Source organism: Nuphar pumila, chromosome 16, assembly GCF_984573655.1.
Source record: "Nuphar pumila chromosome 16, dmNupPumi1.hap1.1, whole genome shotgun sequence".
Lineage (NCBI taxonomy): Eukaryota > Viridiplantae > Streptophyta > Magnoliopsida > Nymphaeales > Nymphaeaceae > Nuphar > Nuphar pumila.
In genome coordinates this window covers 67,325,065-67,346,057 of record NC_143264.1, presented here as the reverse complement: position 1 = coordinate 67,346,057, position 20,993 = coordinate 67,325,065, and the positions used below count along the sequence as shown (strand labels likewise).

The window sequence follows — 20,993 nt, the reverse complement described above, 5'->3', positions numbered from 1 at the left end:
TTTGAAGGGAACTATTGGAGATGGTCTTTTGTACAGAAAGAGTATGAATGAACATAATATGCATGAACTTCTTGTTTACACAGATGCAGACTGGGCAGGAGATCCAGATGAGCGTAGGTCAGTGTCAGGCTACTGTATTTTCGTTGGCCTAAATCTTGTATCTTGGAGCAGTAGAAAACAAAGGGCTATTGCCAGATCAAGCACAGAAGCTGAATACAGATCAATGGCAGCTGCTACAGCTGAAGTAACATGGATTAGACATTTATTGACAGAAGTAGGAGAATCAATATCTAAATGTATTCTCCTATGTGACAATCAAAGTGCCATCAACATGTCATTCAATCCTATCTACCATAGTCGTGCCAAGCATATTGAAATTGATCAACATTTTGTAAGACAGAAAGTCGAAGAGAAGGAAATTGAACCAGAATTTGTTCGGACTACTGATCAAGTTGCTGACTTGTTTACCAAAGGACTTATCAAGGACCGATTCTGGATGTTGAAAGGCAAGTTGTTCATGGTTCAAAACCATGTACAACTTGAGGGAGGATGAAAAGGAGTGTGTACACACGACTGGGTTTGGAGATCCAAACCCAATCTGAGTTCATCCAACTAGCACTCTAATTAGCACATGTTCATTAAAGTCACTAATGGCATTTTGTAATTTACATTTCTTGTATGATGGGTATTTTCGTACCCTAGTAATTGTAACAACATGTATTTATAGTGAAGCCCAATACCACAGTCGGGTGATTCATTTTGGGGAAAATCCTGCAGCTTTCTCTTCTCTCTCTCTCCCATTCGGTTGCTCTTGTGTATGAAACAGAGAACCACGATTTCTATCAACTCTCAGGAGGAATTGAAGATGATGATGTGAGCTTCAAGATGGAATCAATAGGTTGAAAACGAGAGGAAGGATTCTCTTAGAATACGTATATATTCCCTTGTCGTTTTCCTTCAGCGAACATTTCCCTCGTGAGAAGGTCCTTAACATGAACAAAAGGAGTAAATTCAACTGAAGCATTAATGTCATCGACAAGCTTAGGGACTGAAACAATATTTTTCTTAATATCAGGAGCATGAATGACATTTGAAAGAGCAAAGAAAGAATTAGACATAGGAATTACAAAACTTCCAACGTGTGAAATATGGTGATGAGACCCATTTTCAGTGACAATACTATTTCTACCAACATAAGGAACATGGTTTAGGAGCTTACCAGCATCACCAGTGACATGAGTGGCTGCACCAGAATCAACATACCAAGTACCTTGATCATTCTGTTTGATGTTCAATTCAGCCAAGGCAAACAATAACAACTCTTTGACTTCTCCAGTATTCTTCAATGTATCTGTACCTTTTCTTGACTCCAATTGTTTTACTCTATTTTGAGGGTTATGCCAGCAATTTGCTTTGATGTGCCCCCTTTTGTTGCAGAGAAAACAAGTAGGTATTGTCCTTTGCCTTTGCAGATTAGGAGAAATACTGAGAGTAGGTAGTATTCCACGAGCTCCTTGTCCAATTTTCAATTGACCTCTCATTTCCCGAGATTTATACCTGCCACGTCGTCGACCATAAGTAACTCCTGTGGCAAGAACATCGTGTGCTCCAATAGGGTTGTGAATACTTTCAGAGAATCCCTTCATGGTCATCTCATACTGTAAGAGCTTAGCACGTAGGTCTTCAAATGTAGGTAAGTCTGGTAAACACAACAAAGAAGTAACCATCATGTGATAATCGGGTCCCAGCCCACTCAAAGTCTGCTGCACCATATATTTGTCACTGACCGCGCAACCCATAATGGCCAACTGATCCGTGATAGTTTTCATTTTGTTTAAGTACTCCATGACAGTCATGGAGTCCTTCATCGGTATTTGAAACTCTTTCTTTAAAAATAATATTCTAGCCTGAGAAACTTGTGAATATGTCTGAACAAGACGATGCCATAACTGCATAGTTGAGCAGTCATCTGGGATTGCCATAAGCACCTCCCGTGACAGAGTGGAAGTGATGTAGGCAACCAAAACCTGGTCTCGCTTCATCCATGATACATACTCGAGATTTCTAGCAAAAGTAATTAAAGTTTCACCCTCCCCACTCTTGCCTTCTTGTGATATGAACTCTGGAGGAACAAGAACAGAACCATCCAAATGTCCAGAAAGAACGTGACTACTTATGAATGGGATGATTTGTTTCTTCTAGGTTAAAAAATTAGAATTGTTCAGTTTCTCAGATACAAGTTGACTGAGAAAGTTGGAAGAAAGACCAGATTGCGAAGAAGTGAATGAATCCATAGACAATGGGAAGCGAAAACGAGGAGAATTAAGAGACCAAAAAATAAGAATTAAGAATTGAGAACAGATAACTTTAGAACAGAAACTCGGCTTGCCTTTTTGGGGGGGGGGTTGCAGACCCGAGACAAAAAAAAAACAGAATACGCAGTAAAGAAGAACTGCTCTAAATAAAATGAGTATTCAGTCAGCAAGAAAACACATTAATATGAAAATAACTTGTTTTCTTCAATGTGGTTTCTTTCTAAATCAAAGTGCTGTCAACCAATCAAGGCCGAATGCAGATTCAGTTCAGATCAGATTCAGTTCTGACCTCTTTAGGCAAGAAACGAAGAAACAAATTTGACGTGATTTCAATCTTTGAAATCACGCAAACATGGGTTTTGATATTACGTGGGTAAATAAACAGGAGAAGAAGAAAATAAATGCAACAATATGGAATAGGGAAGATACAGCAAGTCTGGGGTACAACAAGAAGAGAAATAAAACGGAGGAGAAGAAATCAATATTATGGATTGGCTGGGAAGAAAGGAACAATCTTCAAGGAAGAGAAAAATACCTTAGAAGAGGATGAAGGGGCTGAAGCGATCTTCAAGGAAGGATCTGACACTCTGATACCATGTTAGAAATTGGTACTCCACTGTAAATCACAAGAGGGAGAGGAATAGAAGGGGTAGAGAGGCGTCGGTGGCTGCAAACAAAACCCAAAAATTAGGGTTTGCGTTTCTTTTCATTCAATATATACACCTACAGTGTAATTAGGGTATTACATATAGTGTGTAAATTACAACACATGCCATTAATGAGTTAATGAGCATGTGTGAAAATAAGACTAAACAGATTGGGTCTGGATCCTGAGATCCAAACCCAATCGTGACATCTTTTCAGTAATGACTGAAATTAGGCAATTATGGTGAACAACCTCAATCAATCTCTTCATATTATTGTTGTTCTTGTTGTTTGAAAGTGCTACTTATATGTTTAGTTTTGTTTATGTAACCATCTATGTGTACTTTTTGAGTGTTTAAAGCAAGGCATCTTTTTTTTTCTCAAAAGGATCATGATTATGGAATTTTTACATCTTTTCTTGTATGCAGGCATGTTTGGATGATTTCACTCACCACAACATAGATGTTGCTTGTAGCCTTCTTGAAACATGTGGACGTTTCCTGTACCGTTCACCTGAAACAACAATACGCATGGCCAACATGTTAGAGATATTGATGAGGTTGAAGAATGTCAAAAATTTAGATCCTCGTCACAGCACTCTTGTGGAAAATGCTTATTACTTGTGCAAACCACCGGAGAGATCTGCTCGAGTGTCCAAAGTTCGCCCACCATTACATCAGGTACACACAAGGTTACTTTATATTTTAAGTTTATGGGAGTTCTCTTATGTTGCTCTATTTTCCTATTATGGGTAATTGAATTGGATATGCTTGGTTTCTTTTGCAGTATATAAGGAAGCTGATCTTCACTGACTTGGACAAATCATCTATTGAGCACATATTGCGTCAATTACGCAAATTACCATGGAGTGATTGTGAGCAATATATTTTAAAATGCTTTATGAAGGTTCACAAAGGAAAGTATAGTCAAGTCCATCTGATTGCATCACTTACTGTTGGCCTTAGCCGTTACCATGATGATTTTGCTGTTGCAGTTGCTGATGAGGTGTGTTTTCATTTATTAGTGTCTTGTTTTATTCTTAAACTGCTTATGGAAGAAAATCTTATGTATGTCTTCCTTACTAATGTCAAAAATTGCTATTCTGTTTGCCCCATATGGAAATTTGTCATGCTGAGAATAAGTTCTCTGCTGGAAAACTTGGAATAGATGGACACATTATCCTTATGAAATCTGAAATGATTGTTGAAATGGTAAGATCTGGAGAGCTTGGCAGTCCAACTTTGTATAAAAAATAATAATGAAACAATTTATTTGGCTTTTATATTCTTTCATTAAGCCTTTCAGATGGTTCATTTTTATACTCCTCCCATGGTGTTTTTCCAGGGTTTTAATTATCTCTTGTATGGCAGAGATTATTATCTTTGTTTAGGTTATTTATTGCATTCTTAGGTTTTACTTTGTTACTCTTTCTTTCAGTCTTGGAAAAGGTCACTGGGCTTGGCTTCCCCGCATGTTGCATTAGATCTACCTTATGTGAATGGGGAAACATTCTGGGAGAATGTATTTTCTAGATCTCATTTAATGAAATTCCCTTTCTCTTGTAAAAAAATTTGCATCGATCTGATGCTCCAAGGTCAAATTTTTAATGTTGTGTGTTGTTTGCTCTTTCTCCGACTTTTGCTATGTCCATATTAGAAGCCTCGCTTGTAAGCAAAGTGTTAGTGTTCGTTTTCTGTATGTCATTGGCTACACCTTATTCTTGTCATTACTTTTCTCAATGATATTCTACTGCAAATAACGAAGGCACCTTGGATCATTTTCTGCAATTTAGCTTGCATGTTTAGGGCCTCTCTTTTCTTCTATACTTTTGGATGTTTGCATCACAGTCACCAATCTCGTTATTGGGAATTTCTCGGCGGGGTTTTTCTTGGGAATATATTTAAAAAGTGAGTTTTCTTGGGAAATTTCAAAAAATCAAAAATTAAAAAATGCAAGGAAAAGTAAAATTGTCGGAAAGAATAGGTTTTAGCAGTATTTTTTTTTCCGAACCAGTTAGAAAAGTTTTTAAAATAAAAGAAACAAAATAAAAAACTAAAGTGAAAAAAAGGAAAAACTTTAAAATATTGTGATATTATTGCGATAACATCACAATATTATGTTTTTGCTGATACTTTGAAATATCAAATTAATTTTAAGTTTTTATAGGCTATTATAAAAAAATCTTATAATGTTGCGATATTTTCAAATATTGATGATATTGGTGACTGGTTTACAAACACTCATTTTCCATCAAACATTGTATTTTTATGCGTGCATTAATTTCTCTCTACAGATAGCTTCCGTTTCTTTTCTAAATGGCACTCTTAAAAATTACTCTCTTCATTTTATCCCTCTGCAATTTAAGAGTTTCTGATGCTTCCTGCTCGTGTTAAGTTTGCATACAAAGTCATTCCGTAATATTCATCCTTTTCATATTCTAAAAATCTGAAATAGCAAATGGATGTTTGATTAGATCTTTTTAACAGGTCTTAGAAGAGATTAGGTTTGGTTTGGAGTTGAATGATTATGGGATGCAGCAGCGGCGCATTGCACATATGCGGTTCTTGGGAGAGCTTTACAATTACGAACACATTGAATCATCTGTTATTTTTGAAACACTATATTTGATTATCAGTTTTGGTCATGGGACACCAGAGGTGAGGATGTTGGCATCCCTTTGTGCTCTGTGACAATTACAAACTGTTTTTTCTGAATTTCATTTTGAATTTGATCTCTATTTCCCATGTTTATTTATTTGTGCTAATTGTTATCTGATGTTACCTCTTATGAAGTTGCTTTAATATCTATGTTTAGTTGTGGTTGGATTTTTTTACCATAGTTTTCTGAATATTGCTCTGTGCTTCGGTCTGTACCCTTATCATAATAATGTGGGTGGCCTTTATTCACGTAACAATATTGTACCATGCATACCTTAAAAGTTAAAAGCTCAAAGGTTAAAAATGAAAATCTCCTGTCTTTGTGAAAGCAGTTGTAGGAAAAGGGGCTTGAGAATAATAAAAATGCAAGAAAGCATGCATACAATCTTAAGTCTATCAGATCCGTATGTAGTTGAAACCAAGGTTTTAAAACCCGTGACTCGGGACTCGACTCGTTCTTTATTGACTCGTGACTCGGCGGGTCAACTCGGTGACTCGGACCGGGTTTTGTTAACTTTTGATTTTAAAAGAAAGACAATATATAAATTGTCATTTAAACATATAAAGGTTTGTAGAATGACTTAATTACTAGTTTAATTGATTAATAAGTAAAATAACATCAAGTAAAACTGCTCTTAATTCAAATCTCACATTTACTAAAGAAACTACACAAGCAGGAACAAGTCTTTCAAGACAATATATAAAGAATGACTTAATTACTAGCTTCAAGAACTTTAATAGCCATGCTCGATCATGGTTTACATCCTGAATATATGGACATAGCTGTTGTGTAGCAGGGCCTCAGAAAATCCTTGCAAAATTTTGGGAACATTGAACTTTATCTTGATATTTGTAAGCACGTAGAGTTGATTAGACCATGCCTTATATATCTGCACATAAATGCATATAAGCTTTGGATAATGAGAATGCTGTGATGTATATATATTATAATGATAAATGTGGGCATTTTATGCTGTTGGTTTTGAACAGGCTGGCAGGCTGCCAACTATTGTGTAGGTCTCACAGCAACAAAGTTTCCTTATGGACATTTGTTCTATGTACCTATGTACTTATATAGTTCTTTGTAAGTAGTGGCGTGGTGAACTTTTAATGAAAGAAATAAACTCAAACCCTTTAGGAGGAGGATTTGGAGTTTTGACAGGAGCCACTTCATGTGGGATCTGATGGAGGATATAGAAGAATAACGATGACTTTCATCTTGTGTTTCAAGTTTCAAGTTTCAACCACTTGGTATGCAGTATCAATATGCAAACAAAGTCAGTGTTGCAGAGATGGTTGCATGAGGGATCAGTTATGTTAGCTGGATTAGTGGATTCACTCTATGTTCATTGAGGGGTACTGGGTTTGATTCCTTACCTGGGGCTACCAAAAGGAATGCATGATGGACATGTGAAATTTGATAGACTTTTACTAATTTTGTGATTTTATATTAAGTTGGTAAACTTATTGTTATTATGCTATTTGTTCTTTGAAAAATGAACACTTACATATGAAAAAATTGCCCATAGCCTTTGAAAAATGAAAAAAGTGCCCAAAACTCGACCGAGTCATGCTGAGTCAAGGCCGAGTTTTCGCAAAACGAGTTTACCTTGCCGGATTGACTCGTTGGAGGGTCGAGCAGAGCCGAGTCACTGAGTTGACTCGGCGAGTTTTAAAACCCTGGGTTCAACTAAAGTCTGCTGTGCATGCTGAGCCGGTAATAAGCTTGCCTAATCAATGCTAATTGGTTCTTGCTACACCTTTCCAGACATTAGACTTATGGTTGATTAGTGAGAATAGAAATCCAAAATATTGGAGTTTGTCTTTGCTTTATTTGCAAGTGTTAACATTGTAAACAGAAGTGTTCCATGTAGAATTTGGTGTAGTTGGTACATGCTACACAGCATTTTCCCCATGCTTGGTCACACATTATCAGTGGCTTGATTGCTAATTTATGAATCATCATTTAGTGGCTGGTCAGCTTGGTTTCACCAGGGTCCAAGGTTTGTTCGTGGATTGTCACAAAAAATATGCTTGCTGAAGGATGTCTGGCAACAGAGCACAAATTTTGTTATCTCTGCCTTGTTACATTTACTTATCTCCAACATCACATGATGCTTTTTTAGGTCATGCAAAATTTGTCATTTTATTGGCTTGCTGCCAATTTCTGTTAGAAATCAACCTGAGTAACCCTAGTTTGTGCTTGCAAAATCAGAACAGTACCAACAGAGAGTAGTTTCAGAAGGAACATTTCTCTTTGCAGAAGGTCAAAATGGTATACATGATGATAACTAATCTTTCGTGGGAATGACCAATGAACATGATTAGGTGTGCTCCGGGCATTATAAGCCTTAGAAAACTATGAGTGGAATTTAAGTACCAAATAGTCTTCTTTTTTGTCTTTTACCCTCTTATTATGTTATAAGAAGGGTTCATTATACTTAGTTTCAAATTGAATTTTAAATTTTTTATTAGGGGTTCCTATTTTGCAACCAAAAGAAAGGCAAAGTGCATGGGGGATATTGTTGTCAGCTTGTTCTATCTGTAATGAAAGTAGAAAAAGAATACAAGTGTGCCTCTTATGGGTATACAAGAGCACAAGAACATACACAATCAAGACCACTTATGGGTCAATACAAAAACACAAGTACACAAGCCACTTAGGGTCTAAAAACACAAGTAAAAATATAGGATTTATTGATAACAAATATGCTTGAGAAAGCATAGAGTGAATAGGGACAAGAGGTCCCTTTATATACAACACAAAGGGCCAAGGGAACTCCCAATAGAGTCGTTGGGAGCTCCCAATGGTTAGAATTGTGACCATTGGGCGCATCCCAACGACTCTATGGTCTAATGACCTATGTAGTCAAAAGCGCTACGCAGTGCCTAGTTGGTAGACCCCTAACAAGACTAGTCGGTACCCCAATTAAAATATAAAAAAATATACAAAATATGCATACAAATATGTTTAATTCTTTTACTAATAAGAAGTTTTCATCACACAAGTACAAAATTACACATGATTTCACAAAATATATTAATATACATAACCAGAATATACATATACACACACACATATATATATTTGTATATTATATATTGAATTATTCATAACATATTCAGTATAATCAACAAAATTTGCTTTCAGCCTTTTACAGAAGCACAATAACACATACATATATAAATAACATATTACATAATCCATACTACTAAATATTCTTTCAGGCTTTTATAGAAAAATTCATCAGAAACAAAGTAACACAACATATATAAAAAACATAATCAATTTAAATTAACTGTGTATGCTTTCAATATTACTGTGTATGCTTTCAATGTTTGGCAGAAAAAATCCCAAAAAGCAAACACACACATATACATACATGTATATATAAAATAACTAAGCATGTTTTCATCATTTCACAGAAAAAATCACACAAACACACACATATATATAATTATATATACAAAAAATAACAAAATATATAATAATAATAAATCACTAAACTGCCCTCTTGCGTAGGTGGGGGCAGCTTAGTCGCCGATTGGGCCACCTTAGTCGGCAAAATCGGTACCTTTTAAGGTACCTACCTAGAAATTGCAAAGCCCAATCATTTTACTTATGCCTAGACCGACTAGGCGGACTAGTTGGTGCCTAGTTGGGGCTTTTGACTACATAGCTAATGACCATAGAGCCCCTAGCCTATATCAAAAAGACAAAAAAAAAATAAAGAAAATATAAAATGTCCCTAGAGGCCAGAACCTAATAATGAAACTCATGCAGATGTACCTTCTTTAGTCAATCTCAAAAGCTGGCTCTAGGTGCGATGTCTTGATTGCGGCATATGTGGTTATTCATTCACGTTCAAGTTTTCCGTTGAATATTTGCCGCTGACCAGTATCATGTCGGTGTCATTTGCTTAATAAGTACATATGCTGATCCAGGCCTAAATTTCTATTCTTGATCATTTCTCTGCAAAGGACTGAATAAATCTTCAATGACCAAGCAGATGAGTGGTACATCATGATTCTGTGCTGTATAACATGTAACATAAATAGCCAAGAAAATTTTCACTTATGGACTTTCACTAGTGGTGAGTAGTCCCTGTCAATGTTGTAAGTACTGTACCATATCATACGATACGGTATGATACATATCGTAATTATGGCCTAACTCGATATGATACACGAGTGTGCATCGTATCTGTATCAGCTGTATCATGCAATACAACCCTGTATCGTACCGTACCGTATCGTACGATACATGGTGTATTGTATGATATGTGTCTGGCACACTTTAAAAGGGTCGAAACTCAACTTTTTTAATTTTGATTTTAAAGACCTCCCTTAGGCCAATTCTTTCATTTGTGTAGAGGTCTTTAGAGGAGAACCCACACACCCTAAGAGGCATGAGAGCGATTTGGGGGCCGATTCTTGCGTAAGGGAGAGGGATTTTGCAGAATACTCACTTAAGAGTGCATTTCCATCCCTTTTTCACTCAAGGGAGTGAGCTAAAGTAACTATTTCACATTCTTTGCTTTTTGTTGATTTTTTTGAGGCACTCAAGTAGTGAATAAAAATTGATTGAAAATCGAGTGCAACTATTATCATCATATTGTTTTGGGTGGTATCCTTCGGTTGAAACATCATTTAGCTGAGACACATCATAATGTTGCCTCCTGCATGTCAAGGGATTTGCCGGATGCCGTGAAATGACAATGTCAACAATTACTCATTGGTCGGAGAGAAAAAAACAAGAAAAAAGATAGAGTGAAGCAAAAATGAGGTATGCACTATTAAAATATAGTGTATATATTTTTATACCTAACTGATGTACGTATATTTATACAATATACATATATTAGGGGTATTTTGGTCATTTAATAGCATGTAATATAAAACAGTCCAATAGGGACTGTAGAGTCTATTTTGTTCTTTTTATTTCCTGTTTTTTTTATGACAATCAAAATGACTGGTGGAGAGGTATTCCAACTAGCCATTGGACTGCCCCCAACGATCATAAATATGACCGTTGGAGGTAATCCAATGACTGTTGGACTGCCTCCCTTTCAATGTATGTGAGACTCTATAAATAGAGCCTCACCCCTCTATGTAACATATGCTTTTCAAAGCATATTTGCTATTATACAAAAATCTAATTTTACATTGTGCTCTTGTGAAATTCGTGTTTTTATATATCTCTTTTATGAGATTGTTATCGGTCCATTAGAGACCATATTATATTTGTGCCCTTGTATAGCCCTTCGTCGGCATTGTGATTGTTCCCATCTTGTTTCGTTACCATGGTTTCAGAGCCTAGGGCTCTTGAAGTGTTGAAAGTAATCTTGGGATTGCTCTCTTTGTGGTGGTGCTCTTCAATCTTTAGTCTTCAATCACAAGCTTTTTTCATTATGGGAGAAAGAAATTCTGCCTCCGTCATCTCCTACGAGCTCAACGAAAGCAAATATTTGATGTGGGCTACCGTAATGAAAAATCACTTAAAAGGTAAACAACTTTTCGGGGTTTGTTAGTGAAACCATTAATGAACCTCAACTTAAATTAACAAGAGAATGAGATCAAGTCAAAGCTCTATCCGAAAAAGAAAAAGAGAAAGTTTTGCAAGAATACCAAAACAAGATGGAGGATTGGGAAGCTAGCAATGCTCAAATACTCTTATGGTTCATGAATACCATGGAGTTCAAGATCGCTACCAATATCATCAAATTTAAAAAGGCATGCGATGCATGAATCTTCTTAAAGAACACATTCATTCAAAAAGATATGTCTAGGCTATATTATCTTTAAGACAAGGTACATAATACCAAACAAGGAGATAAAAGTGTAAGAGACTTTTATGGTATCTTATCTCCTATTTGGGATGAACTAGCTATGTTAGAACTAAAATGAGAAGGTTCGGCTATTGAGATGAGAACATTACAAGTTGAAAAAGAAAACCTTTTTTCTTTTCTATATGGTTTTCGACTGAAATTTGAGCAAGTTAGCCCCTCCTTCCTTAATAGGACTTCGGCTCCTTGTACAAGTGAGGCTCTTGCTTAAATTTATCAAAAAGAAACAAGACTTGGAATGCACAAGTCTAATGACTAGATTCTTGCTGTATTAAGACCCAGAAATTATGTAAAAACTTATAAACCACCTCACTTTGAAAGAAAATTCAATGGAGAAGGACATAATGGGGAGGCTACAAAGGTAAAATTACTTGTGTTCATTGTGAATAATCGGGGCATATACGACTAGATTGTCCTAAGCTAAAAAAAATGGCTGCCGTAAGTGTAGAACCTCGAGAATCAAAGAAAGGGGGCAAATTCAATGATTTAACAATTGCCCAAATAGCGGATGTTGTCTCACAAATTCTAAAAGTCACTCCTACATCTGGTGTTGTCATCTCCTCTTCTTCTCCTCTAGGTAAGTCATTTTGGATTTCGGAGCCTCATTTTACATGACTCATAATGAGTCTCTATTATCCAATTGCACTAATTCATATTTTTCATGTGTGTCAACCGCCAATGGTATTTCTTTGAAAGTTAAAAGTATAGGAAACTTCAACAATATTTCAATTTTTTTTTGTTCCAAATGTGAGGGTTATTTCAAAATTAGATTTAAACATCTTTTCGGTATCTCAAATTTTTGATTATGGGTGTAAAGTATTCTTCTCATCTAAGGCTTGTTGGGTGCAGGATCTCTAGTCAGGGAAGCTGATTGGGCAAGGCCATAAAAGAGGAGATTTTTACTATAAGGATTCCTTATGTTTACTTAAAAACTCTTTTTGTAATTATATCAAAGAAATTAATTTAGATCTTTCGCATAAAAGATTAGGACACCTAAGTATATCCAAATGATCTCATTTCCATTTTTTGAAAAATTTTGTAAGGATAAAAAATTTGTATGTGAAGATTGTATACTTGGAAAAATGCAAATGATGCCTTTTGGATCTAAAACTTCCTTGACTAATGAAATCTTCGAATTAGTGCATTCGAACGTATGGGGTCCCGCTCCCGTTATGTCAAAAGATGGTTATTCATATTATGTTACATTCATAGATGATTTTAGTAGACATACTTGAATCTACTTCCTTGAACTCAAATCCGAAGTTTTTTCGTGCTTTAAAAATGTTTATAATCCTGTTAAAAATCAATTTAAAACAAATATTAAAATCTTCTGCTCAGACTCAGGGAGAGAGTTTATTTCAAATGAATTTCAATCCTATCTAAAAACTCATGGTATTTTATACCAAAGCTATTGTCTTAGGACCTCCCAACAAAATGGTATTTAAAAAAAAACACCTTCTTATTGAAACTACTAGGACCCTACTCATTTCAAAAGAAATACCAATTTTTTTTGGGCCGAAGCGCTCTTACCGCGGTATATCTAATAAATAGAATGCCTTCTCAAACTTTAAAAAATAAATCTCCAATTGAAAAGCTCTTTAAAATCTCTCCCGATTTGAAAAGATCAAGGGTCTTCAGTTATAAATGCTTTGTGCTTCTTGAAAAATATAACAAACTCTCTCCTAAAGCTATAAAATGTGTTTTTCTTGGATATGTCGAAAATAAAAAAATCTGTCGATGTTATGATCCAAAAAATGATAAACTTTATGTTTCTCGAAATGTAACATTTCTTGAAAATGAAAATGGATTTGATCTTGAAAAACCTAAGAATCCATTATGCCTTTTTGTTTGATTTGTTACCTAAATCAAATAATGAAATTATTGATAATGATGATATTGATAATTTTGAGTCAAATAATGAACCAAGTGAAGAAAGAGAATCAACTCATAACCTCTTATAATACTCTAGACGAGATAATAAAGAGTATCCATGTGCTTTTGAAAAGTATAGTCAACCAACAAATGTTGAAGAGTCTAGTGTTAGAAGATTTAAACGGATACATAGGCCTCCAAATAGTTTCGTCTCTTATGAATCCTTCTCTCCAAACTATAGGGTATGCCTTATAGCAATTCATTCATATCATGAACCATCTAATTATAAAGAAGCTAAAAATATAAAAGAATTGGTAGAAGCTATGAAAATAGAATTAAATACATTATACAAGGCCCACACTCCAACCTCTTCCTAAGGGAAAAGAGACAATATAATGTAGATTGATATTTAAAGTCAAAATAAAGAGTGACGAGTCTCTAGAAAGATATAAAGCAAGATTAGTTGCAAAAATATATTCCCAATGATATGGAATAGATTATGGGAAAACATTTACCCCAGTAGCTCGCATGATCACAATTAGGGCTCTAGTTGCAGTAGCATCTATTAAAAAATGGCCTATATATCAGTTAGATGTTAAGAATCCTTTCTTAAATAAAAATTTAAATAAAGAAGTTTACACATGGATCCTCCTCTTGGTCTGATTATTGAAAATAGAATGGTTCTTTGTCTTCAAAAAGCTTTATATGGGCTTAAACAAGCTCCTAAAACATGGTATGATCGGTTTAGTGGAATTATGTTGAATCTTGGATTTAAATCTTATTATATTGACACTGCTCTTTTTGTAAGATCTACAGGTACCTCGCTTATCATTCTGCTTTTGTATGTTGATGATATGATCATCACTGAGAATGATCAGAAGAAAATTGAAGAAATTAAGATTATGCTTAAGAAATCTTTTGATATGACTGACCATGTTTTTTTGAGATATTTTTTAAGAATTGAAGTAGTATACTTGCCAAGTGGGTACATTTTGTCTAAATAACGTTTGCAGCTGATATTGTTGCGTGTTCGGGAATCACATACAAAATATCCTGATACACATGAAGTGATAAATGCTAAAATGAGAGTTGAAGGCAAAGTTTTATTAGATGATCCAAATCCTTTAGGCAACTTATCGAATCATTAATGTACTTATCTTCACATGAGTGTCGTGTTAAAAATAGTTTGATACATCAAGAAAACTATATTTAAATGACTATTCTTATCCTCTTCATCATCTTTAAATTTTATTGCTTATACTGATTCTGAATGGGGAGAAGATCTCAATAACCACCACTTATTTAAAAGGTTTTTGTGTGTTTGTAGGTGATTCCCTCATTTCTTAGAGATGCAAAAAACAATAGAAAGTGTCATTATCTTCCACGAAAGCTGAATATAGGGCGATGACTGCAACAACAACCGAGGTCGTGTGGATGAGATCATTATTTTCATATATAGGTGTTGATGTTTTAGAACCTTCAAAATTATGCTGTGATAATAAAAGTGCATATATATAGCCAACAATCACACATTTCATGAATGAACGAAACATATTGAGATGAATTGCCACTATGTTTGAGAAGAATACTTGACGGGGACAATTACTTTACCATATGTTCAGTCCGAGTTTCAGATTGCAGACTTCTTCACCAAAGCTCTTCCTGTACTAAGATGTTTGTATATTCTTAGTTAACTTTTGGTGATTTCACCATAATTTTGAGAAAGAGTGTTAAAATATAGTATATATATTTTTATACTTAACTGATATACGTATAATTATACAATATATGTACATTAGGCGTATTTTGGTCATTTAATAGCAGCCCAATAGGAACTATAGAGTCTTTTTTGTTTTTTTATGATAGTCAAAATGACTCCTTTCAATGTATGTGAGCCCCTCTATGTAACATATGCTTTTCAAAGCATATTTGCTGTTATACAAAAATCTATTTTTACATTGTGCTCTTGTGGAATTCGTGTTTTATATCTCTTTTATGAGATTGTTATTGGTCCATTAGAGACCATATTATATTTGTGTACTTGTGTAGCCCTTCGTTGGCATTGTGATTGTGTACATCTTGTTTCATTACTTTCACAACCTTGGAAGGATATGTATGATGAAGATGAGCTCGTTACATCTGATCCTATGTCACAGGGATTCGGCTAGCAGGGTGCTGCACCCGCGTCGACTCGACTCGACGCGGGTGCGGTCAACCCGATCCTGGGTGCATTGACCGCACCTAAGATCATTTCGGTCCATTTTTGTTTGGATTTTTTTTAAAAAAAAAAATTGCCCTACGAAATGGGCTTCAAAATTTTAAAAAAAAATTCTGGACAGCTACTTGCTGCTGCTGCTCTTGTTTTTTAAAGGGGCACTTGTGTCCACAACATCTGACGAGCTTTGTTGGCATCCCATGCTATTCCTGCCTCCAAACAATTAATTCACAGCGTTGGAAAACATACTGTTAACTTGGAAATGATGATCCATCTTCCTCAAAAATTAAAACCAAAATTCAAGAACCTTTTGAAGTCTTTATGCTTCAACCAACCAAATCCTTTTTCGTCAAGGATTTTCTCTCTCCATAATAAATGATAATGATGGTGGTAGAGTAGAGTCTTGGTGGCTATTAGTATTCACTTTTCTCCTGACGAGGTGCTCTAGCTGTAGCCTTGTGTAGACCTCTCTTTTCCACATGTCAAATCCAATAAATTTCTTTTAGCTGTCATCTGTGTGCAACTGTATATAAAATGAAATTTGAAGAACCCTAGGCAATGGCGTGGCAGTGGCGTCGTAGGCCTCGTGAAGACTCTCTCTCCAACAAACCACGTCAAACCTTTCGCTAATATTTTTTTTCATGAAGACCAGGGAGTTTCAGACATGATTGAATCATGACAGTCAGCAGAACACAGCAGGCTGGGTCGATCAGATTGCCAATCCTTTCGATTCATCAATTTTGTCTCGTTGAGCTAAAGTACACAACAAGCAGAACGTGGGTAACAAGCAGGGTTACCAGAAGCGCCTAGCTAAAAGGGGAAGCGCGCTTCCCCGAAGCGCGAAACGTCGCGCTTCCGAAGCGTGGGGGGAAGCATCCCCCTTTTTTGGGAAGCGCACTTCCCTTTAATGGGGGACGCGTTTCCCTTTAATGGGGGACGCGCTTCCCATCACGCTTCCCCCTCGCTTCCCCCACACTTCCCCCTCGTTTCCCCCACGCTTTCCCTGTTTTTTTCAATTTTTTGTATTTTTTATTTTAATTTTTATCTTTTTTCGCTTCCCCCTCGCTTCCGAGACGCTTCTTAGGTCGCTTCCGAGACTCTTCCTAGGTCGCTTCCGAGACGCTTCCCGAACCGGTCCTAAGTGGTCCCACGCTTCCCCGCTTCCTAAAATTTTGAAAGTGCCTCGCTTGCCGCTCCCGCTTCCCGCTTCCTCAACTGGCAACCATGGTAACAAGTCTTCACAGACCCCCTTCTATATATATATATATATATATATTACATTTTTTCCCCTGTCGCACCCCTGCACCCGGGTTTTTTGGAAGTGCCGAATCCCCGCACCCGCACGCCCACCCGCACCCGCACCCATGTGACATAGATCTGATCCTATAACCCCTAGCATAACATTAGGAGAAAAGAAGATAATGATGATATTTGATATTATATTTTCAAAAAATTGGTTATTTAACACTGAAGTATTCATAAACTTGGATTTTGTTTTTGTTTATATAATATGAAAATATGAGTCTTGTGGCATGTTCTTAATTGTAAGATATTTAATATTTTGCATTGTTTTTATAAGATATGCATGCAATATTATCTATATTAGTTGATGTTTGATGATGTCTTATGCATCTCATAGAGACATAAATGCTTCATATGTGATTTTATGGTTGTATTTTGTGCAATTCATCATTGTTTCTTGTATTGTGATTTTTTTATATTTTTTTGCTAAAGTTTTATGATTTTTCTTATTTTTTAGATTTCTTAGAAATTTTTTATGGTACGCTACAATATGTATCTAACTTTGGGCCCGACCGATATGGGTAACGATACGCTACTTACAACCTTGGTCCCCATTGCATCACAGTCCAGCAAACTTTGTTTGAACATTGTAGAACCTGATGAAGGGTTCAGCTGTATTATACTAAAATATTCAAAAGAAAATTATTGGATGTCTTGTTGCATTTTTCTCATTCATGATTGGATTTTTGCTATTTCTTCATGTTTAAATGCATATTATTTTGTCATGAATGGTTTATTTTATGCCATGTCTTACAACAACGGGTATGCCAGTTGAATTTGTTCAATTACTTTTTTCTTTGAAACAGAATCATATAAAGTTTCATTTTAGGTCAGGTAAAAAAACACACAATGTGTCAGAGCAATTAGTAAAAGGAGAAGAGAACAGAAAGTGTTAAAATAATTGGTTACTCTTTGAGGAAAGCATGTCCTATTCCTGGTTTATCATGTTTTCTATCTCAGTTTTACCCATGGTTGCCAGTTGAGGAAGCGATACGGGGAGCGGGGCACTTTCAAAATTTTAGGAAGTGGGAAGCGTGGGACCACTTAGGAGCGAATCGGGAATCGTCTCGGAAGCGACCTAGGAAGCGAACCGGAAGCGACCTAGGAAGCGAGAGGGAAGCGAAAAAAATAAAAATAAAAAATAAAAAAATTGGAAAAAAATGGGGAAGCGTGATGGGAAGCACGTTTCCCATTAAAGGGAAGAACACTTCCTATAAAAGGGAAGCACGCTTCCCATTTAAAAATGACGCTTCCCCGCGCGTTTCGGAAGTGCGACATTTCGCGCTTCCCCACTTACCTAGGCGCTTCCGGTAAATCTGGTTTTACCAAATTGACTCCTTTTAGTATGACCTGGGAATTAGTTGTGAGTTCTTTAATTTGTCCTTTTTCATTGTGTTCTTCTAGGCTTCCTTCAATGATGCTACTGATGTATAAATGACATCCATGGTCTTAGCTGTAGACTTTTTCTCTTCTCAATCTGGACATGGATTATTTGGATTTACTATCCTGCTTCATGTCAAAGTTGGCATATGCTTCTGTTCGTTCTCGAAACTTTCATTGCATCAGTATCAACTCTGTCAAAGATACTTGCAGCTAAGAGAACAGCCATTTTAATTCTTAGTGAATGGGATAACCTTAATACCTCAAGAGCCACTCTTTGTAGGATAGCATGTGTGCTTAGAAAGGTAGTACATGAGACAAAGGCCAGTAATGCAAACTCAAAATGCAATTTCAACTGGTAGTAGACCTGGTTAGTAAGAATGAAATTAGAACTGTCAAAGTTCAAGGGCAAGCTCAAACACTAAACGTGACAGGTTAACACATTTGTATATAAAATCATCTGTCTAGTTGTTTTTGAATTTTTCTACTTGTCCCATCTTTTCTTGTTTACGTCCAAGGTTATCAATGAGAATAGTCCTTCCTCTTAGGTTGTCTTGGTTGCTGAGCTGTGGATATCTTTGAAGACATCAATGTCTAGGACATTGATGCCAAGACGTGCTTCATAAATTCATAGGAGTATCTGGGTGCAAACTAGACATTTTGGTTATAGTTGTTTTTTCCTATGTCTACAACAAATGTTGACTTGATCGACATGAATAGCCTTGTGATTTGAAAATTTATTGGATGACAATATCTAGGACAAGTGTGGTCTTCATGGGCAATGATAAGTTTGTCGTTTATGCTACCAAAAAAATATTTAACAAGGGCATCTAGGACGAATGTTGACTCTATGGACAAGGATAACCTTTTTATGCTACCAACCAATTGCTAGACATGGATATCCCTTCTTTTGATAAAATTGGACAATTTTGGACATGAACATCGGGGGCATTATCTAGGACATGAATGTTTAGCCATCATAACACCCTTGCTCTATTTACCATTGTTATTGGAGGCTTAGAGATCTCAATCCAAAGGATATGTACCATTAATTTTACCATGTCTTTCTTCGCACTATGTTGCTTTTCTGTTTCGTATCTAACTTTACCATCTGAGCTAACCTTTTGTTTTTTTAATAGTTTAAAAAGTTCTTGAATTCTCAACTATTGTATTCCCTCCCAATTCAGTAGTTTCTTTATGAGATTTGGTTCATTCTACAAAGTTTATCTTCCTTATTTTGACATCTTTAGGGTCACTTCGAGTTACTATATCTTCATGAAAAAACTCCTCTAGGGTGATTGAGTTGGTTTTTGGGGTTGCCTTTGGTGTTGTAAAAGTATAATTCTATCATGTTTCACCTTTCTTTTTCACATTTGGCTCTTAGGGAATGTTCGGGTGCCTCAACTCGTATGGGATTCGGAATCAGAAGGGCAAGGGTTGCCGCTGTCTGAAATCTCATGTTCGGAAGAACATAAGATTTCAGGCTTTTAAAATCGCTTTCCCAGGTTCCCCTGAGAAGGCGATTCTGTGGGAACAAACCGGACGTCTCCTTAGTGTTTTTACCATTTACTGGACCTGACCTTCGATTCAGGTTCTCCTTTGGGTAACACTACTCAAGCAAGGAACCAAGTCTCTAGTGAGGCTGTCTTCTAAATACAAATAAATAAATAACTGTATATGTGTACATATAAGTCTATATTGCTTGGATGCTGATATGGGTGTCACTATGGACATGGGTGCAAAGTGTCGGACATGATGGGCCTTGAAAAACTAGATACATAGTCTATATTGCTTGATGCTGATATGGGTGTCAGTATGGACATGGGTACAAAGTGTTGGACATGATGGGCCTTGAAAAACTAGATACATAGACTTTACTACACACACACAAACATGCACACTAAAGTGTACTGCCTACACTCTTTTGGGCAAACACAAACAGACACGTGGCTGTGCACCATGCATCCGTAGAAAGAGGCTTTAGCAGTGGTCAGCACTAGGGCTGGTAAATGAGCCGAGCTTGGGCTGTTCGGGCTCGGCTCGTGACGAGACGGGCTGAGCCCGAGCTGGATCGTTTTCTTTAAAAATTTATTTTTAAGTGTTTTTTAAGCTTGATAATTATAAATAATATATATATATATAATGTAAAATACACATAACATATATATAATAAATGTATAAAACACATATAATATGTATAGACTATATAATATATAAGTATATAATATGTGAAACGAGCCCATACGAGCCGAGCTTGCCATGTTCGTGCTCGGTTCATTTACCTAAACAAACTGGCTTGTAGCTCGGCTTGCCGAGCTCAGTTTATGAGCCGAGCGAGCTTCTCACGAGCCAATCCAAACCGAACAGCGGTCTGCTCGTCTAGTTTCCCATCCCTAGTTAGGACCTCTGCGAAAAGTCCTAGTGACTGCTGTCTGCTGGCCATCCACCCGATTTGGTGTAGGCAGCTACACTGTTCTCTCTCTCTCTCTCTCTATATATATATATATATATATATATATATATATTAGCTACTGATGAAGGTACGAAACTAATGAGCTAGAAATCATGGGCGCAAGTTGTATCGACTCAATCTAACCACATAGATATGTTCAACATGGTTTGTTTTCTAAGAATCAAGCCTTGGATCGTGCTTTTCTGATGTAAAAATGTGATTTTTTGAGTTATGAAATTTTGGCACATTGTGGGCCATTGATTTTTGAACCCCTTTAAAAACCTAATTACTTGTCATAATCACATGATT

At 36.2% G+C, this 20,993-nt stretch overlaps 1 protein-coding gene across 1 annotated transcript in view; it reads left to right on the top strand.

Moving 5' to 3' along the window:
* Window positions 1-20,993, top strand: part of LOC149813407 (regulator of nonsense transcripts UPF2) — a 67,164-nt gene that overhangs the window by 43,138 nt on the left and 3,033 nt on the right. The window contains exons 13-15 of the mRNA XM_089992132.1: window positions 3,389-3,640; window positions 3,747-3,965; window positions 5,447-5,617. Of these exons, the coding sequence (XP_089848258.1) occupies window positions 3,389-3,640; window positions 3,747-3,965; window positions 5,447-5,617 (642 nt within the window). The remainder of the gene's footprint in view (window positions 1-3,388; window positions 3,641-3,746; window positions 3,966-5,446; window positions 5,618-20,993) is intronic.